Genomic DNA, 19,754 nt, shown 5'->3' with positions numbered 1-19,754 from the left:
ATAAACATTAAGTATGCAAGTAAACACTCAGACATTAATACAAGGGCATCAATGTGTGCTTCCTTTGCATACAGTATATGTACACACAATCTGTTCATAAATGACCAAGATCAAGTGATTATATCTGGTCTTTGCTTGTGATCCGTTGTCAGGCGAATGTCGTCATTGATGTGGGAGGTGCGCTACATCGAACACAACGCTCAAACCTTCAATGAACCAGGCGCATTCATTGTCACAACTGCCAAATTTGTATCTGACCTCATGCTGCAATTTATCAAGTAAGTCTGGAGTGTCTAAATACATTGGTTTTTATGTGTGGAACCATGCATGGTAAGGCTGTCTTGTTAAAATGTAGAAATTTGAATATTCGTCAAATTTTATGATAAAAATGCACATTCGGATGCTAAAATGTGCATTCAAATTTTGGATGTGTGCCAAGCTCTGAAGATGACTTACGGGCCATTCATACTGATTGCATTCTTGTGCTAAAACAGACAGTGCAACGAATAAATAAGAGTGCAGGTGTCTCAAGACATGTTTTAAAAGCTAAAGTTTGCTTTTAAATTGACCCAGCATCTAAAAAATGCACCGCTCCTGCACAGCACACTGAAAAAGCGAGACATGGCGCAACAGTCAAAGACATCCGTCTAACGCATGCTTACAGAGAAAAACATGGACAAGTTCGAAGTTAAAGGCCCCTTATGTGGAGGTCTTTTGCTGTTGTGTCTTGACTATGCTTTGGCTTGCTCTTATGAGCGTCTCGCTGCATAAGCTTTTGGTACATACTGTTCTTAATGAAAAACACTGTATACCACCTGTATTATGAAGATTGAGTCTGTGATAGTACTATGGTGCCCATAGGGTACTGTGCAACACCAAGTTAACCTAGAACCATCTATTGAAGTGTTCCTTTTCTCGTTTTACTTTTTTACTTAAGATCATTTTACACACTTTTGTTAACAGCAATTAACAATAACCATGACAGAGACTGTGCTGGTTTATATTGATTTGTTGTGCCCTCTTGTGGACGTAGGAGACAACATAAATTAAAAAATCCGATGATACCTGAAATAATGTCTTTAAAATTCAAATATAATTCAAAAATGATTTTGGTAATATTTCAGTGAAAAATTCAAATTTAGTTTCTCAGCCCTGTTTACTTCCCTAATGCCATGGGACTAATGTTTGACTGCTTTTCTCAATGTTCTTCAGGGACCAAAGTTGTACAGATATTTTTCCACTATATAACAGTATGAAGAAAACAGCTTTCTCAGATTCAAGTGATGTAAGTGTCATTGATATACACCCAAACACGGACAAACAATCATAAACGTAATACCGTATATTTGTTTGATTATTAAAGGAATATTCCGGGTTCAATACAGGTTAAGCTCAATCGACAGCATTTGTGGCATAATTTTGATTACCAGAAAAATTTATTTTGACTTGCCCCTCCTTTTTTTTAATTTTATTTTTATTTTTTTTTAAAGCAAACAATGTGGGTTACAGTGAGGCACTAACAATGGGAGTGAATGGTGGCCAATTTGTGAATGTTAAAATACTCACTTTTTTAAAAGTATAGCGACAAGACATAAACAATATGCACGTAAACATGATTTTAGTGTGATAAAATCACTTACTAACACTACTAACTTTTCTGCCATGAGATGTACTGTCAACAAACCCTAAAATGACTGTAGAGATAATGATTTAAACAACTTTACAGCTCAAATTATATAGAGTTTTAAAATGAAGAATTAATGTAACTGCTTTTGTAAAATTATAAGCTTCTCATTTCTGCCTTTAAACCCTCCAAAAATTGGCCGCTATTCACTTCCATTGTAAGTGCCTCCGTGTAACCTCGATTTTTGCTTTTTTTTTTTTTTTTTAAGAAAAGGAGGGACGATTAAAAATGACTTTTTGTGGTAATCAACATTATGCCACAAATGCTGTAGATTGAGCTTAACTTGTATTGAACCCAGAATATTCCTTTAAGTACATGGATATCCTTACAGTACATCCTTATCCTTACCCTATATAGCAGTGTTTAATATACCTGTGATTGACACTTTTTATGACTTAGGATGAAGATGAGGATGAGGAGCATGAAGCACCTTGTACGTCTACCCGCAATAAGAAGGTACAACTTTAACTAGCAGTATATCTTACAATAGGTCTTAGAGGGACAGTTCACCCAAAATTTTAAATTCTGTCATTTACTTACCCTCATGTTGTTTCAACCCTGAATGACTTTCTTCTGTGGAACACGAAAGGAGATGTTAAACAGCCAAAGTCACCCATTCATGAATGTTGTTCCAAACATGTATGACTTCCTTTCTCCCATGGAAGATATCATCATTCACTTTCATTGTATCTTTTCCCATACAGCGAAAGTGAATGATGACTGATTGGGTTTGGAACAACATTTATGAATTTACATTTTTTGTTGAATTATCCCTCTAACATGCGGCACAGGTTATCCAATCATAAGTGGTCAGCACTAAATACAAGTGTAAATGGTGTCATTCAATCACTCCAAACAACAAGTGTTTTAAACTACGATGTGGGTACAGCTTTCAAAGGAAACAACCACCCTATCACAAAATAATACACATACATTCACAAGGTTTCACGTAACATTTTCATTATGCCTCAAATCATGCAGTGACAAATGTATAAAATCAGAGACCCTCCCTAATCCAATCACAAATGGCCATCATAGACACATTTGTAAACAGCATCTGTCTTGGCTTCCCACTTGTGATAGGATCATCCCAGAAGGATGGTAATACCATGTGTAAACAGGACCAGAGATATCAGGATTGATTATGATACAGACAGATGTATCAAAGTCCAATGATGTCATACCTGGCTAATGGCTAGTTTTTGTTTGTTTGTTTGTTTCAGGGTCGGCAGCGGCAGCCCGTCCTGAGGAGTCTGCGCAGTAAACCGTCATCAGACTCCCAGGCCTGGAAGGGGCGCTGCAAAGAGCTGCTGGAGCTCATCTTTCAATGTGAAGATTCAGAGCCTTTCAGACAACCTGTTAATCTGGAGGAGTATCCGGTAATGCACAGACATATAAAGGAGTAGCTCAATATGATGACAATACATAGATTACGTTGCAGTACACGTTGTGATTAAAATTCGTATTGTGATTCAAAGCCCTATTCATCAAAAATACCTCTTTCAGGACTACCTGGACATTGTGGACACTCCTATGGACTTTGGGACTGTCTTGAAACGCCTGTTAGCAGGAGAGTATGACACTCCCATGAATCTTTGTAAAGATGTACGACTCATCTTCAGCAACTCCAAAGCCTACACACCTAGCAAGAAGTCCAGGGTACGAGACCAAGTCTGATTTGTTGTTATGCAATCATTTTACATCTGTTTAAGGGATAGTTCACCCAAAAATTAAAATTCTGAAATTCATTTACTCACCCTTTTTTAATTCAAAACCGTATTACTTTCTTGTGTGAAAACAAAATGGATGCAGATTGTTAGCCTCAGTCACCATTCACTTCAGTTGCAAAAAATGTTTCCCATACAATGAAAAGTGAATGGTGCCTGATGCTTTTATTCTGCCTAACATCTCTTGTGTTCCAAAGATGAAAGAAAGTCATGCAGGTTTTGAATGACATGAGAGTAAATAGAATGAACTAGTAGAAGTTATACTGCACTGTAATCTTCATTGACAAACCATTTTTATTTATTTATTTATTTGTTTTGCTTTTGTTTGTGTGTGCATTTGTACACAGATCTATAGCATGAGTCTACGATTGTCTGCTCTGTTTGAAGAGCATATCAGTTCGATCCTCACCGATTTTAAAGCTGCTCAAAGTCTGCACAGTGAGCGATTCACTCGCCAGCGCCTGCACACGGAACGCTTGACCAGACAGTCTGTGAAGAGGAGGAGGAGCTCTTCCCATTCAAGCACCGCCTCTAGGTACAGAGAATATCTAATTGGTCATTGCAGTGTTTTATGCTCTAGGTCACTGTTCCTAACTTTGCTTGTAAATATTTTTTTTAAAGAAACACAATTACAGAGGGGCCTGGGTAGCTCAGTGGTAAAAGATGCTGGCTACCACCCCTGGAGTTCACTAGTTTGAATCCCAGGGCGTGCTGAGTGACTCCAGCCAGATCTCCTAAGCAACCAAATTGGCCCAGTTGCAAGGGAGGGTAGAGTCACATGGGGTAACCTCCGTGTGGTCGCTATAATGTGGTTCGTTTTCGGTGGGGCGCGTGGTGAGTTGAGCAACGACAGGGCTGAGTCTGCCTCCTCCTGGGGCAGCGCTCGCAGGTTCACCACCAGGTCCCTAAAAGGGGTCGTGGGGACCTTGGGCACATAGCCTGGTCGGGGTCTCAAGATCACGTGAGAGTAGCCCGGACCGAACTCCAGGCACGTTTCGCTGACAGAGAATGCTTGCAGGTCTCCTACCCTCTTGATGGAAGTGAGCGCAGTCAGGAGGGCAGTCTTCAAGGAGAGTGCTTTAAGCTCAGCTGACTGCAAAGGCTCAAAGAGGGCTCTCTGTAGACCCTAAAGAACTACAGAGAGGTCCCATGAGGGAACAAGGCACGGTCTGGAGGGGTTCAGCCTCCTGGCGCCTCTCAGGAACCTGATGATCAGGTCGTGCTTCGCTAAGGACTTACCGTCCACTGTGTCGTGGTGTGCTGCTATAGCAGCAACGTACACCTTCATTTAATTTTAATTTAATTTAATTTAATTGTATTTATTTATCACACATTATACATTTGCACATATACAGTGAAATTCTTTTTTTCACATATCCCAGCTAAGCTGGGTTCAGAGTGCAGGGTCAGCCATGATACGGCACCCCTGGAGCAGATAGGGTCAAGGGCCTTGCTCAAGGGCCCAACAGTGGTATCTTGGCAGTACTGGGGCTTGAACCCCTGACCTTCTGATCAGTAACCCAGAGCCTTAACCGCTGAGACCTAAACCTAAACCCTAAAAGGGTCAGTGGTTCAAGGTGGAAGGGGACAGCCGCCCTTCCAACCTCTCCTGCAGGAAGGAAAGCACTGATCCGACTGCGCATCTCTGGGGGTCTTCGCGTCGGGAAGAACACCACTTAGCGAACAGACGCCACTTAAAGGCATACAAGCGCCTCGTAGAGGGGGCCCTAACCTGAGTGATCATGTCTACCACTGCGGGTGGTAGACCGCTTAAGTCTTCCACGTCCCGTCCAGGGGCCATACATGGAGATTCCAGAGGTCTGATCGTGGGTGCCAGATGGTGCCCCGTCCCTGAGAAAGAAGGTCCTTCCTCAGGGTAATTCGCTGGGGGGGGGGCTGTCGCAAGGAGCGTGAGGTCCGAGAACCACGTCTGGGTGGGTCAGTAGGGTGCTACCAGGATGATCTGTTCCTCATCTTCCCTGTGGAGGAGTGGAGTCTCCACTCTCCCCTGAGGGTAACCTGCGTGACAGCACGTCCGCTGAAGTGTTGAGGTCGCCCGGGATGTGAGTGCTCTGCAGCGACTTCAGGTGCTGCTGACTCCAGAGGAGGAGACGGCGGGCGAGTTGTGACATACAACGGGAGTGCAGACCCCCTTGGCGGTTGACATATGCTACCGTTGCCGTGTTGTCTGTCCGAACTAACACGCGCTTGCCCTGGATCAACGGCCGGAACCTCCGCAGGGCGAGCAGAATTGCCAGCAACTCGAGGCAGTTGATGTGCCAACGCAGCTGCGGGCCTGTCCATAAGCTGGCGGCTGCGTGCCCGTTGCAGACAGCATCCCAGCCCGTTTTGGAGGCATCTGCCGTGACCACGACGCGCCTGGAGACCTGTTCTAGGGGAACGCCTGCCCATAGAAACGTGAGGTCGGTCCAAGGGCTGAAGAAGCGGTGACAGACCGGTGTAATGACCACGCGATGTGTCCCGCGGCGCCATGCTCATCTCGGGACTTGGGAGACTGAAGCCAGTACTGAAGCGGTCTCATATGCATCAACCCGAGCGGGGTGGCCACTGCTGAGGATGCCATATGCCCCAGGAGCCTCTGAAAGAGTTTCAGTGGAACCGCTGTTTTCTGTTTGAACGCCTTCAAACAGGTCAGCACCGACTGTGCGCACTCGTTCGTGAGGCACGCCGTCAATGAGACTGAATCCAACTCCAAACCGAGAGAAGAGATGCTCTGAACCAGGATGAGCTTGCTCTTTTCCCAGTTGACCCGAAGCCCTAGTCGGCTGAGGTGTGAGAGCACCAGGTCCCTGTGTGCACACCACACAACCCGAGAGCGAGCTAGGATTAGCCAACCATCGGGATAGTTGAGGATGCGAATGCCCACTTCCCTTAGCGGGGCAAGGGCTGCCTCTGCGACCTTCGTAAAGACGCGAGGGAACAAGGACAGACCAGAAGGGAGGACCTTGTACTGATACACCCGACCCTCGAATGCAAACCGCAGGAAGGGTGTGTGTCAAGGTAGAATCGAGACGTGGAAGTACGCGTTCTTCAGGTCTACTGCTGTGACCAATCTTAATGCCGGACGCTCGCTAGAGTGCGTCTTTGCATCAGCATCTAGGACGGGAGTCTGTGTAAAGCCCAGTTCACTACTCGCAGGTCCAAGATTGGCCGCAACCCACTGCCTTTTTTTGGTACAATGAAGTAGGGGCTGTAAAACCCCTTCTTCATCTCGGCCGGAGGGACAATCTCGTCAGACGTACCGGCGGGTGGGTCCTCGCGGCGGGCGGAGCCTGAAGTGCCACACCGTGCCGTGGCCGTGCTGAGTTCAGGGACATCAAAGTACTTACCTGGCTCCTTGTGACCACCCCCGGAACAGCCTGGGACAGGGGAGGAAGAGGCCTGTCCTAGTGACCCATGGAGACTGTCACATCGGGGCGGATTTGTGCCACAGCTGGGCACTCAGGGGCGGGGAGACCGCTGCTGGAGCGCCAAACCTGCCAAATAGAGTGGTGGATGGTGGTCATGATGACGGCCGTGCACACCGGATCTGTGACTCAGGGAACAAGGAAACTGCTCTTGCTGAACTCTTGGGTACTGCAGCCACTTGGGCAAGCACAATTAAATGCAAAGGTAACAAAAGATTCTCCTCCCGGCCCTTGACCGGGGGATGGAGTGGTCTGCTTACCAGCTCCAAGGCAGCGGGTTTCATCGTCCCTGGGTCGCCTGTCTCAGGGGCGCTTCGAAGCCTTTCGTGGGTTCTTGGCGGCCGCGAGCAGACGGATAACCTCCGTCTGCTGCTTCTCCGCTGAGAACTGCTGGGCAAAGTCCTCTGTGTCGCCGGACTGGCCAACTTGGGTAATGGGGGCAGCAAGGAACCGTGCCTTGTCAGCCTCTCCCATCTCGACCAGGTTGAACCAAAGGTGGCGCTCCTGGACCACCAAGGTGGACATCGCCCGCCCGAGAGACTGCGCCGTGACCTTCTTCGCCCGGAGAGCGAGGTCGGTCGCCGAGCACAGCTCCTGCATCAATCCTGGAGCGGATCTACCCTCATGCAGCTCCTTTAGCGCCTTGGTGCACTTGCAGGAGAGCCATGGAGTACAGGGCAGAGGCGGCTTATCCAGCGGCACCGTAGGCCTTGGCCGTCAGAGACAACGTAAACCTACAGGCCTTGGACGGGAGCTTTGGGCGCCCGCGCCAGGTGGCGGCACTCTGCGGGCATAGGTGCACTGCGAGATTGCCGAATAGCCATTGGCCGCCCCACCATCAAGGGTAGTGTGGGCGGGGAAGCTGAAAGATCGGGACTGGGCAGTAAAAAGTGCCTCCCACGACCTTGTCAGATCTTCATGCACTTCCGGGAAGAAAGGAACGGGGGCGGGGCGTGGCTTTGAGCGGTGCCGCGAGCCCAGGAACCAATCATCGAGCCACGAGGGTTCAGGGGAGAGCGGAGGGTTCCACTCTAGCCCGACGCTCGCGGCTGCCCGGGAAAGCATGTCATCATCTCCGCGTCAGCCTGTGACTGGGCGACCGCACCCAAAGGGAGGAGCCCAGCTGAGGCTTCCGCGTCCGACTAGACGAGCCCACTCTCCGATGCTGCGCTCGAGAGCTCATCACTTTCGCGGGCTCCGAATATGAGGTCGAACTCACCGTGAGACGAGCCGGCGGATTCATCCGGAAGCCCGATCGGGGCAGACGAGCGTGCTGGGGAATGGGAGGTCCACGGGGGGATACCCGGCGGAAGCGGTCCCACTGGGGTCCCCAAATCGCCCCCAGTGCTAGCCGTGCTGGCCTCATACCCGTGGGTAGAAGGACCGAGGCGGGGAGCCTCTGGGGTACATTTACATTTATGCATTTGGCAGACGCTTTTATCCAAAGCGAATTACAGTGCACTTATTACAGGGACAATCCCCCTGGAGCAACCTGGAGTTAAGTCCTTGCTCAAGGACACAATGGTGATGGCTGTGGGGATTGAACCAGCAACCTTCTGATTACCAGTTATGTGCTTTAGCCCACTACATCACCACCACTTGGGTGGCTTGCTTTCTTACGAAGGTAAGCCACGACCGCATCGTTGCCATGGACATGTTCTCGCAATGAGTACATGACCCATCCATGAACGCTGTCTCCGCGTGAGCAGTGCCCAGACACGAAAGACAGTGATCATGACCGTCAGAAGGCGAGAGATAACAAGCGCAACCAGGAATAACACACAAAGGAATGGCATCTTTAAAAAGATGCGTCTTTAAAAAGACGTTCCGTGTGTGCCGCTCTTTTAGAGAAATATACTCTTTTAGAGGAATATACTCTTTTATTTCTGCCGGAGCGCCCAGGGGCATTCTCTGCAGTGCACCAGTGCAGAGGAGGGAGAAGCCGCTGAAATGCGCCGTCAGATCCAGCAGAGGTGAATGAACAGTCATGGGAATTCAGCTCAGTGAGCACCCGAAGAGAAAATCTGAATGAGTGGTTGCATACCAGCTCCTTTTATACCCGTATGTCCGGGGGAGTGGCATGCAAATACCACTCGCCAATTTTCATTGGCCTTTTATCAAAGACCAGAGGTGTCTCGGGCTCCCAAGAGTGACCCCTAGTGTCATTACATCGACACAACGTCGAGTGCTTGATAGATAGGGAACTACCCTTACGTAGTGGAAACAATTGCTAAAACCCTTGATACAGTACCAGACCCCAGAAATACTGTGTGTTCATGACATTCTCAGGAAAAAGTACCATAACTTTAATTTAAAAAAAGATTCATTCAGCTTTCAAGAAATTCATATTTTTCCACCTAAGGCCCAAAGTATCAGGATCTTTCAATGAAAGCTAAATTTACTTTATGTAGAATTAGTATTTTTTTTTTTTTTTTTGGATTCTATAAAACACATTAAATTACAACAGTAATAAATGTGGACATGCAGATTGGCTAATATTTAGATGAAATTTTTTTTTTTTTTTTTTAAGTAAGGTTGTAGTCAGTAGAAATCATTATGACACATTGAGAGTCTTAATCAATCGAAAATTTAGGTATGAAAATTAAGTGATTTTATAGTTGCAACACTTTGAAAAAATAAAATCAAAACATCTGCTTTCTTTTCTGATTTTCAGTCCAGAAAGGAAGAGGCGGGTCTCCTCTAGTGCCCCTGCTCGATCTGACAATACAGCTCCACCCACTCCCGCTGGACCCTCCCGGACCCCTTTACGACACACAGTTCCACAGATCAATGGAAAGGCTGAGCCTCATGTTGCCCCAGGAAGGACACGTAGCTCTGCCCGCTTGGGAACCCAACCTTCAGATCCGTCTACTGCCCAGTCAGCTCCTCCCCCTCCCCCCACCCACAGTAAAACAGCAGAGCCCTCCTCCAGAGTTCTACGCACTCAAAACTCATACTCAACTGGAGTCTCATGGGAAACCGAGAGATCTTCGGTCACCCATAGCAATGAGGGTGGGGCAAGAGAATCTCGTAGGAAGCTTCGAACACCTGTTAAACTCACACCAGGTGGGTAATAGATGATAAAACCCAATTTTGCTGTCAAAGGTTAATGTTATTGCATGTTAGTGCATTTTTATAAGTCCTTGAAATATAGGCCTACTGTCAGTCCACGAACACATTCTTGTTTTGAATCATCATGCAATCATGCGCAATCCCATATACTTATATTGAAGGAGGAATCTAAGCCATATCTACGGTATAGAATATCATAGAGACTTTGGGGTGGTAAGTAACCACCTAGCAATCACTCAGAACACATTAGCATCATGGTCCCGAGTTTTTGCATGGCCAAGAACCGCTCATGTTTCCTTCAGAAAATGTAAACCTTAAAAATAAATCTTCTAGTTATGTGTTTTTGTTTTTCTCTCTCAGGTCCAGTTGATCATAGCCCTCCTCCTCACAACAGTGTGCATTTGAATGGCCATACAAGTAAAGTGACTGTGGGAGTAGGAAGAAGAGGGCGGGGTAGACCCAGATTAGATGCACAAATAAGTACGCCGGTAGTAGTGGAGTCAACCCCCTCACCCCAGCCTTCTGGCAAAAAGAGAGGGAGGAAAAGCAAGAAAGAGCTGGAGTCCCTACAAGGAAACTTCACCCAAGAGGAGGAGCTTATTCTGTCCACTGGTGAGGAAGGCAGGGCTTCTTCTACAACCCAGGACAGTAGCCTTTCAGATTCTGTCTTGACTCCAGAGCATACAAGACAACGAGGTAGACCACGACATATCAGGACGACAGATCAAACCCCACATACTCCAGCTCCTTCAAGCCCCAAAACTCTAAGAAGGAGTAGTCGACGTGGCATCGAAGAGACCACGCCACCTGCCCCCGGCCCCACCCTGAGGGAGGAGCCAGAAATGTATATGGGCGAGGACGGGAGCTCTAAAGGGCCAATGAGAACACGCAACCAAGGCCGAAGGACAGCCTTTTATAATGAGGAAGACTCTGAAGAAGAGCAAAGACAACTTTTGTTTGAGGATGCTTCGATCACTTTTGGCACGTCGAGCAAGGGGAGAGTCCGCAAGCTCACCGAAAAGGCCAAAGCCAACCTCATTGGCTGGTAACGATGCCAACTTTGCATATCCTCTGTGACAAAACGCCTTCTCCCCACTCCACTGGGTAAAAAAAACCATTCCTGCTGCTATAAAACTGTCAAGATCACAAGATTCTTTGATTCTGACTCTCTAAATTGATTCTCACTTTTTGAGTCTTTGACGTTTTTGGTGACTTAAGGCAGTCACTGCCCTTATGAGAGCCCCTACCTTATACATTTCTTCCACAGAAAAATTACAAATGCAGTTATATACTGATTTTCATATGCACTATTTGAATGCTAGTGAAGAAAGTTACCTACTTAGTCTTATACAAATCCAAATATCTGATTTCATCTCTCAAGAAAGTACTTATGTGAGAGTGTTTGATGTGATTGTGTGTGTGTGTGTGGGGGGGGGGGGGGGGGGGGGTAACTTTTGAGCTTTGTCTTGTCTCTCTTTAACTGTTAATTTTATGCATTGTTTTTACACAGTTGTTGCTAATAGCAACAAATCAGACACGTCTTCAAAAAATCTATTTTTAACACATCATTCTGAGTGTTTGTGTCAGGGGCTTTAAAGCTATAGTGGAATGAAGTGAAGAGAAGGGCCATGTGACATTTTTTACTTCTGATTTGTCTTTTAATGTCTTTCTCTGCAAGTCAACAAAGATCAGTGGTAGTGGTAATTTGCATGTTTTTATATAATTAGCAATACCTTGTGCCTTTTCATACTTTCAATACATTATGGCCTCTTTGTACTCACCATGATGTGTGTACTGTATGTGTGTGTATACCATGCTTCACTGTATTGATTTATTCAGTCCAAACATTTTTCATTGATCTGTTGCTGGGATAGAGATTAGCAAGCAGTATATATCTTCATGACCACTGTGTGTGTGTGTGTGTGTGTGTGTGTGTGTGTGTGTGTGTGTGTGTGTGCGCGTGCGTGCGTTTATTTGTTTGGAAAACTTGAGTTTATGCAATTTTTGAGGTGTGTAATAATTGTGATTTCATAACTCTGCACCTCAGTATGCAGACAGCATATTATTTTTGGGTTTCTCAGAATGCACTGTGATCCCTCTAAGAAAAGAATCATTATCATTGCATACAAATACAGTGGCCCAATGAAGTGTTTGGACACTTACAAATATTTGTATGTTATTACATAGGTAGCAAAATATCAAACTATGCGGTGTTTTTAAAAAAAATGTAAGAAACAGCACAAGCACACTTTTCAAGTAAAATGCTTCACAAAACATTTTAAATGATTTAAAATAAAACAGTGTTTCCATAGTCTTGGAAAACCTGGAAATATCTGGGAATTTTAAACTTGTGATTTCCATACATGGAAAAGTCATGGAAATCAAATTCATGGACATTTCTGTAGTAAATATAGCTTTTTCTAGTTATGCTCTGCTCTAAACTAGTTCATTACCTACATTTTGCTCTTGGTTATAGCTTATGTAGAGTAGAAATTGCTTGCAAGCCATTTGTGCTGGTACTTTTCAGTTAATTGGAGGTCGTGGTTAACAAATTGGTCTAAATGCTTTTTATAGCCTATTTAGTCACTATATACAGTATACAAAACTGGTGAATAAATAGGCAATAATAAGCATAATTTGGTAAATACTTACAGTACATATAGAGCATTGTAATGAAGCTACATCTGTCATTTCAAAATAAGAGTCCCTGAACTATTTCGTACTTGTTTATAGTGAAAAGTCCTGCTTTATGCATCGAATCTTTCTTTCTTTGTTTTTTTCCCCTTCTTTTTATTAATGGGATTTTGGTTGAACAATAAACAGCATTCATTTTGTACTGTGGTAGCTTATGTCTGTGCTTGACATTGTAAGGAAAGACTAAGAACTTTATCATTCGAAATCGATTTTAATAACTATCGGCCGATTAATTGGTTATCACCTTAGTTATCGGTATCCCGACATGTAGTGGAAACCCTGTATCAGGGAATTTTAAAATTGTGATTTCCAGGCCTGGAAAAGTCATGGAAATTAATAAAATCTTAAAACTTCATGTTGATTTCTATAATGAATTTATACATTTTCTTATAATGGTCAGTGCTAAAATATTTAATTGGTTAGAAATTACTCTTTTTAAGTAATCTCTATAAAATTAAAAAACCTTATCAAGTAATCACAAACAACTGGAAAAGTATACAAAAAAAAAAATCACACAAATCTCATGGAAATGTAATAAAAATGTATTTGTCAAAAGGTGTGGAAACTCTGAGTAGATATACTCTTCAAAATTTAAATAAGCATTTGAACACTTTCTAGCTGTCAAACGTGAACATGTCCATAGTTAATGTGATGAACTGTGGTTACAACTTGCATCCACTAAAATCACCTTTGGACTAACTGGTTGAAAGTTGCAGAAATGCTTAAGAAAGCGAAGTTATCACTTCTGTTATTTAATTCAATGTAATTCATACTTTTTATCTGGCGCAAGTGTCCATAAACTTGTTTGGGTCACTGAATGTTTGTAAAAACCACTATTGATAGTTAACAATGTGTGCACGTAATGAAGTTGATTGCATCGTGGTTTCAATACTTTACCTGCAGTTTCATCTAAGAGCTATTTCTCTGTTTGGTAAAACCACTGAATTACTATGGAACTGTACATTGCATTAGTAGAGAGGGCTTTGTTTTTGCCTGATCACATAGAAACACTTGGTTATTTCACACTCTCCATCGGATGCATCGACTCGTTCAGTAGATACCGCAGGGCAGCGAATGACACAAGAGGCAGTGTGTATGTCGTGTTCTGTTTTGAATGTGCCTTGACTTTGTGTATGTACATGTGTGGGAGCAAATAGAGATTGCTGTCTGGACATAAAACTGAAGAATTAATGTACACCTCTAAAGCTTAATCACTTTTGTAAAAGGGATGTGGCCAGACGGGATGATGTTCACCCTGGTTTGTTGCCATGTAATTTTCCTGGTTCTTATGTATTCTCTGCAGTTGTGGTGTGGGTCATCCATAGTGACAGTCTACAGAGCTAATCCAGCCCAAAGCTTTAAAACCGGTTTGAAGAACCAAAGTCCATTGGATGTGGGTGTGTGTGTTTATGTATGAGACTGTGGGTTTGTGTGTATGTTGCTGTTGTATATGCAATTAATGCATGTCTGTGAGTGTGTGTGACCGTGTCTTTATGTACATGCCCCATGTTTTATTGATCTGGTGTTTATAATCTTTTGCTACACATGAAAGTTGTATTATATCTGACTTTTGACCCCTTTGATACCACCATACTGCACAGGCAGTGACATCTCACGGACATTGACAGGTTTTAGAGTGGCTATCAATGATGGATGCATGTTAGTATATTCTCTGATGTTTCAAGTCTGAAGGTACAGTCATGTTGTGGGGTCAGGGTCTTTTTCCCTCTCTGGTCTTATATCTTTTGACTGAGAGGTCTTTCTAGTTTGTATACTTTTATATAAAGGAAAGAGTGTAAATAAAAAACGTTAAATAGAATGTATGTGTAGGGTGTACTGCTGTCACATTAGTTCATACGGATATTTTAAGGAAATAAACATTTGTGTTTCCACGTACTGCCTTGTGCTTTTCTTTATTGCAAATATTAATTAGTGTTTTATTTTCCTTTAGTTGGTGATAATAAACCATTTCATGGAGAACAACGCCCTCTTTCGTGCGATCGTTGGAACTGCACATGAATTACACCAAGCAAATTTTCTTTGCAAGGATAATGTAACAAAATGCAGGTACAATGATATAAGTGTAAATTAAATGAAGTAAATTAAGAAGAAGAAAACACCAGGCACAATAATATTAAAGGAATAATTCACCCAAAAATGTAAATTCTCTTATCATTTACTCACTCTCATTCCATCATAGATGTGTATGACTTTCTTCTGCACAATAAAGATTTTTAGGAGAATATTTCAGCTCTGTGTATCCATACAAAGCAAGTGAATAATGACCAAAATGTTGAAGCTCCAAAAAGCACATAAAGACAGCATAAAAGTAGTCCATACAACTCCAGTGGTTTAATCCATGTCTTTTGAGCGATCCAAATGAAGTTCCAAACGTAAAGTCAGGAGGAGCTTGTTCATCTAATCCTATATATGGTATATGAGCGGTCGCTTACCTCACTCGATCTTGAGCTTGAAATCATGATTGCCAATGAGACTTCTGCTGTCAAGATTTATAGTGAAAAAATAGTTATATTTTGGTCTGTTCTCACCCAAAACTGATTAGATTGCTTCAGAATACATGGATTAAACCACTGGATTACTTTTATGATGCTTTTATATGCCTTTTGGAGATTCAAAGTTTTGGTCACCAATCACTTGCAATGTATTGACCTACAGAGCAGAAACATTCTTCTAAAAATCTTCATTTGTGTTCTGCAGAAGAAAGAAAGTCATACACATCTGGGATGGCATGAGGGTGAGTAAATAATGAGAGAATTTTCATTTTTGGATGAACTATTTCTTTAATTTGAGGTTTCAGCACATTACTAATTAATTTGAAAAGAAAACACGCTCACCACACCATCTGAACAGAAATAAATAAAAAGTATCCTCGTGTAACATCCGTTCCTGACGTGGCGGCGCGAGACGCGTGCACACCTACTCTCGTGGGCCACCGCTATTGGCCGCGCGCACTCCAATAATGCTGAACTCTGAGGAGCAGGTGCCAAACCGAAACTACCCGCATGTAAATTTAATATCCAGTTTTCAAGACAAAGCTCGCACAAAGCATAACAAGCTTAGAGTTAGAGTGAGCTCTTCCTGTTATCAAGTTAAAATAATTACTGTTAGTATAGTGACTTAAAAGTGTGATATTATTCACAGAGCCTCTCTTCAGTTGCAGAAGGTAAGATAAATTACCCGTAACATTTATTTATTTATTTATTTTACCGTTAGTGTTAAGGAAATATAGGACTTTTTTGTATACATAAAAGAAGTTACATGTCTGCGTGTAATTAATTATATTATCAAACGCGAACTTCAGGAATTAACGTTGGATATGCGGGATAAAACTTAGAGCATTATAACCTTTACCTATAAATACTGGCATCGTGAAATCTCTGTCCTATTGAATTTCTAGGTGAAGTGATGCCTCAAATCACTGCTGGTGTAATTATTCAGCTGACACTCCTTCTGTCAGCTCTACCTGCGCAATATCTCATTTCCAAATGGACAAGTGGGACAGCAGCACAACGTCACATCGCTACGCAGAGGTACACAAACACACACAAAGAAGAGTTAATAAACTCACATACGAGGCGTTCCATTCAGCCAACAACTTCCTTCCCTAAATAGCCTACTATGGAGTGTATACAAATAACTGTCAATGCACTTTCTTTCAACATCAGGATTTTAAAGTAAAATTCTAAAAGGCCTGTATTTAGGCCTACCAGTCAAATGTTTGGACACCTATTCATTCTTTATTAGTAGTCTACTATATTAATTTTGAAATAATAGTGCAGCCAGCCAGGGCCGTAGCAAGGAATTATGGGTTACTTGAATGTATGTGGGTCTGGGCCCTTTTCATATTAAAAAATCCTGTTCAAAATTTGTTGTGGGCCCCTAGAATTGTTACCACCTTTCACCCTGTTAGCTACAGCCATCAAAACGAATTAACGAAAATGTAATGTAAGAATTATGTAAACCTCAAAAAAAAAATAAATAAATAAATAAATAAATAAATTTACATTTATGGTAAAATACCAGCATCTGTGATTGCCAGAATTTAACCGTGAAAAAAAAAACAAAAAAAAACCCGGTGACCATTTTTCAGGCTTTTTGGGATGTAATTCTTATGTCTGTGTATTTTACAGTTCACTACCTTTTATATTATTAAATTATATAAACTTGATATATTATTCTTATGGAATTATGAAAGTCTGGTTTTCAGACAAACTAAAGTTCATCAAGAGTGGCCCTTCCAGGAGCAATAAATAATACACATGTAGGGACAGTGCACAGTGGCACTCACCCAAACACAAAACACATTCAGGGTACCACAAGTGATGCTAAAATAATGCAATAAACATTAACTAAACTACATAAAATATAACAGAACACACCAATGTACATAACTTATATTAAAAGAAGAAACATAATTGTTCCCATAAAATATGAAACGTCATGGGTCACGCAGGGACTTCTGGAAATGCCTGATTATTGTTTTTTGCCATAATTTCATGACAAGCAGGCTATCTTATTTTTAGTTTCTTCAAGTATAGCCACTCTTAGCCTAGATTTCAGCTCTCCACACTCTGGGCATTCTCTCAGTCAACTTCATCCTCCTCTGATGCTTCTTAAACAATATTGAAAGAGATCCCGTTTTCTGGGCATTTGCTGGCTGCTTTTCCTTCACTGTATGGCCCAACGCATCCATTTAGGGGATAAAAGTAGGCTAAATTGTTACGTTAAGTTCATTCATATAATTCATAAAATTCATACGTAGACAAAATTTATATTTCTACAAAACTAAAGCATTTAAATGTTTTTAAGATCATGAGAAACACAGATTGAGTCAACTGTATCTAAACTTTTTACTGGTAGTGTAAAATCATAATATAGTCTCTCAACTAGTGAGACAAATTTTTAAAAAATAGTTTTAGATGAAGTATAGCATGTTACACTGCTGTCTTCTCAAATTTAATGTCAACTATCCTTTATATTCTCTAATACTCTTCATATTTAGAATCCTGGAGACATGGGGATTCATGAGAAAATCCTACTTGAACACAGCAGTTTGGGTCGAGTGGCTCCATTCTTGGATTCCTAAACTACCGTAAGTCTACACTAATTGTCATGTTGTAATCATCATACTCCATTACTGGATGTGAAGTGGGTACTCATGCCACATTACAGGTTCTTTGAAGAGGAGGCTGACCAACAGCATGCACTGGAGGAAGCACTTGCGATCGAGCTGTTAATGCATGATAACAAGCATGGCTACTTTGCAGGTAAAATGTATTCTGAAATCGATGGATGATGGATGGATATGCAAAATCTCTGTCTCTGTTTCACCATATGTGTTTATGTATATGGTTAGTCTCAGGTGAGGCACGAAGTCCCAGGCCAGCATATGTGCTGCACCGAGTAGGTCAGGTTGTTATAGACACACAGAATCACATGGTGGGGGTGATAGTGGGCTGGGATGCAGGACTCAGAGCTCCCCCAGAGTGGATCAAGAGAAAGAAATACACAGACTCAGAGGTTTGTAAAAGACATAATCACTGTTATAAAAATTCACATTTGTTAAAGTTGTAATCTAGAACTGCAGTAGTATAACAACAGACATTAAAAAACTGAAGCTGAACTTGTATTTGTGTGTAGCTGGAGAGGGCCAAGAACACTCCACATTATAGAATTCTTTTCAGCGGACCTGATTCCTTATCACTAGTGATTGGATACATTCCTCAGTATAATGTGAAGCTCTTCCGTGGCTTTAAGGTGCAGAGAAAACCTTTCATATACCTTACACACACATATTTCAATTTTTAAATTGGTTTACTACTTAAAACTTTCTTGAAGTTTTCTTGGGTTATTTGGACACCATCTCGATCAATTGTGTATTCATTCGTGTGACTGCATGTGTGTCTGTCTACAGCCGGACATCCCTACTCTAGAGCAGTATTTTTCACACTTTGATGGGGAAAAGTTTGTTATGGAGGAGTGGTTGCAAGAAATCTACCCCAATGACTGAAAGGACATCAAAATTTGAGAGTGAAGAATGTTACAGGTTTAAAAGGAATCTGCACCTTTTATTACCCTTCATTGACAGTGTAAATTCTTTTAAAACAATGGAAGCATTTTAAATAAGACTTTTGTTCTACCTTAAGTGCCTTTCAGAAGGATTTAGTAGCTTTTAACAGGGTTGTTGTGTACACTTCTGTTCATAATCTTAAATACAAGGCTACGTAGAATATGTAATTTATTTTGAGAATGATTCTGTCTTGTGGAATACATGTACAGTAAATATGTTTTGCAGCTTCCTCAGGGCAGTGTTAAATATAAAACAAACTACATTTAAATTATAATTTTAATTGGGCTTCTATGTCAGTGAAAAATGCAAAAGAACTAAATTAAGTGCTTTTATATTATGCCACTGGATCAAAATACATGCAGATTGACCTGACTTAAATTAATGAAGGAATGGTTCACAGAATTAGTAAATCTTATTTAGAGTTATTAATAGGATATATTTATTTAAATAGAAAATAATAAAATATAATAAAAAGATGACATGTGCTGTGTTTATGGTGTAAAACATCAGTATTGAGAATGCTAAGTATTAAACAGTGTTCCATAAATACAATCATGAACTTTATTAAAGTTTGTTTATTGACTTATCTCAAAAATTTTGTCTGTTTCCTTGTTGAAAGCCGTCTCTGTGCCATTCCCATAATGCCTTGAAAAGCGTTCACAGGGTTGAAAAAGTCGGGTCAGTCATGACTCTAAAACACTAACCAAAATGTTTCCCCCACTTGAAATGCAACATTAAACACTAAAGTAACTGATATTGTGAAAAAGTCAACGAAGATGGGATTCAGGTAAATTATGCATGCGATCGTCAAGTGTTCAGTTCTGGCGCAGGTAAGTGGCATCTTTTCTTTCAAGCAAGATGTTTTTGGAGTAATCGGTGGCAAACAGAGAGGCAGGCCATACTTTGGTAGCTCACCTCACCTTGCCGCTGTGTCTATGCTCTGTTACTTTAAAACTTTTCAAAAGCTGCAGGGGGTTGAGAATATTCTGGAATATTCCAGTTTGATTCCAGTTGGCTATGAATGCTGACATGAGTAAAAAAAAAATATTGAAAAACTT

General features: G+C 42.1%; 2 protein-coding genes across 3 annotated transcripts in view; both read left to right on the top strand.

Annotated features, from left to right (window-relative positions):
- Positions 1-14,501, top strand: part of LOC127419151 (PH-interacting protein-like) — a 58,532-nt gene extending 44,031 nt beyond the window's left edge. For both annotated transcript variants that reach the window (XM_051660314.1, XM_051660313.1), the window contains exons 32-39: positions 153-278; positions 1,213-1,285; positions 2,084-2,140; positions 2,908-3,063; positions 3,191-3,343; positions 3,759-3,946; positions 9,514-9,905; positions 10,272-14,501. In XM_051660314.1, the coding sequence (XP_051516274.1) occupies positions 153-278; positions 1,213-1,285; positions 2,084-2,140; positions 2,908-3,063; positions 3,191-3,343; positions 3,759-3,946; positions 9,514-9,905; positions 10,272-10,960 (1,834 nt within the window). In that variant the 3' untranslated portion in view covers positions 10,961-14,501. The remainder of the gene's footprint in view (positions 1-152; positions 279-1,212; positions 1,286-2,083; positions 2,141-2,907; positions 3,064-3,190; positions 3,344-3,758; positions 3,947-9,513; positions 9,906-10,271) is intronic.
- A 1,086-nt stretch (positions 14,502-15,587) lies between these two features.
- si:dkey-261l7.2 (uncharacterized protein LOC569751 homolog) lies at positions 15,588-19,275 on the top strand. Its single transcript, XM_051660285.1, has 7 exons — positions 15,588-15,789; positions 16,024-16,156; positions 17,629-17,718; positions 17,799-17,893; positions 17,983-18,146; positions 18,267-18,383; positions 18,541-19,275. The coding sequence occupies exons 2-7, from the start codon at positions 16,032-16,034 to the stop codon at positions 18,634-18,636; spliced, it is 687 nt and encodes a 228-aa protein (XP_051516245.1). The 5' UTR covers positions 15,588-15,789; positions 16,024-16,031; the 3' UTR covers positions 18,637-19,275.
- Positions 19,276-19,754: the final 479 nt, after the last annotated feature.

This window comes from Myxocyprinus asiaticus, chromosome 28, assembly GCF_019703515.2.
Source record: "Myxocyprinus asiaticus isolate MX2 ecotype Aquarium Trade chromosome 28, UBuf_Myxa_2, whole genome shotgun sequence".
NCBI lineage: Eukaryota > Metazoa > Chordata > Actinopteri > Cypriniformes > Catostomidae > Myxocyprinus > Myxocyprinus asiaticus.
Note: the sequence above shows the minus strand (reverse complement) of the source record. Positions and strands in the feature narration are given on the sequence as shown.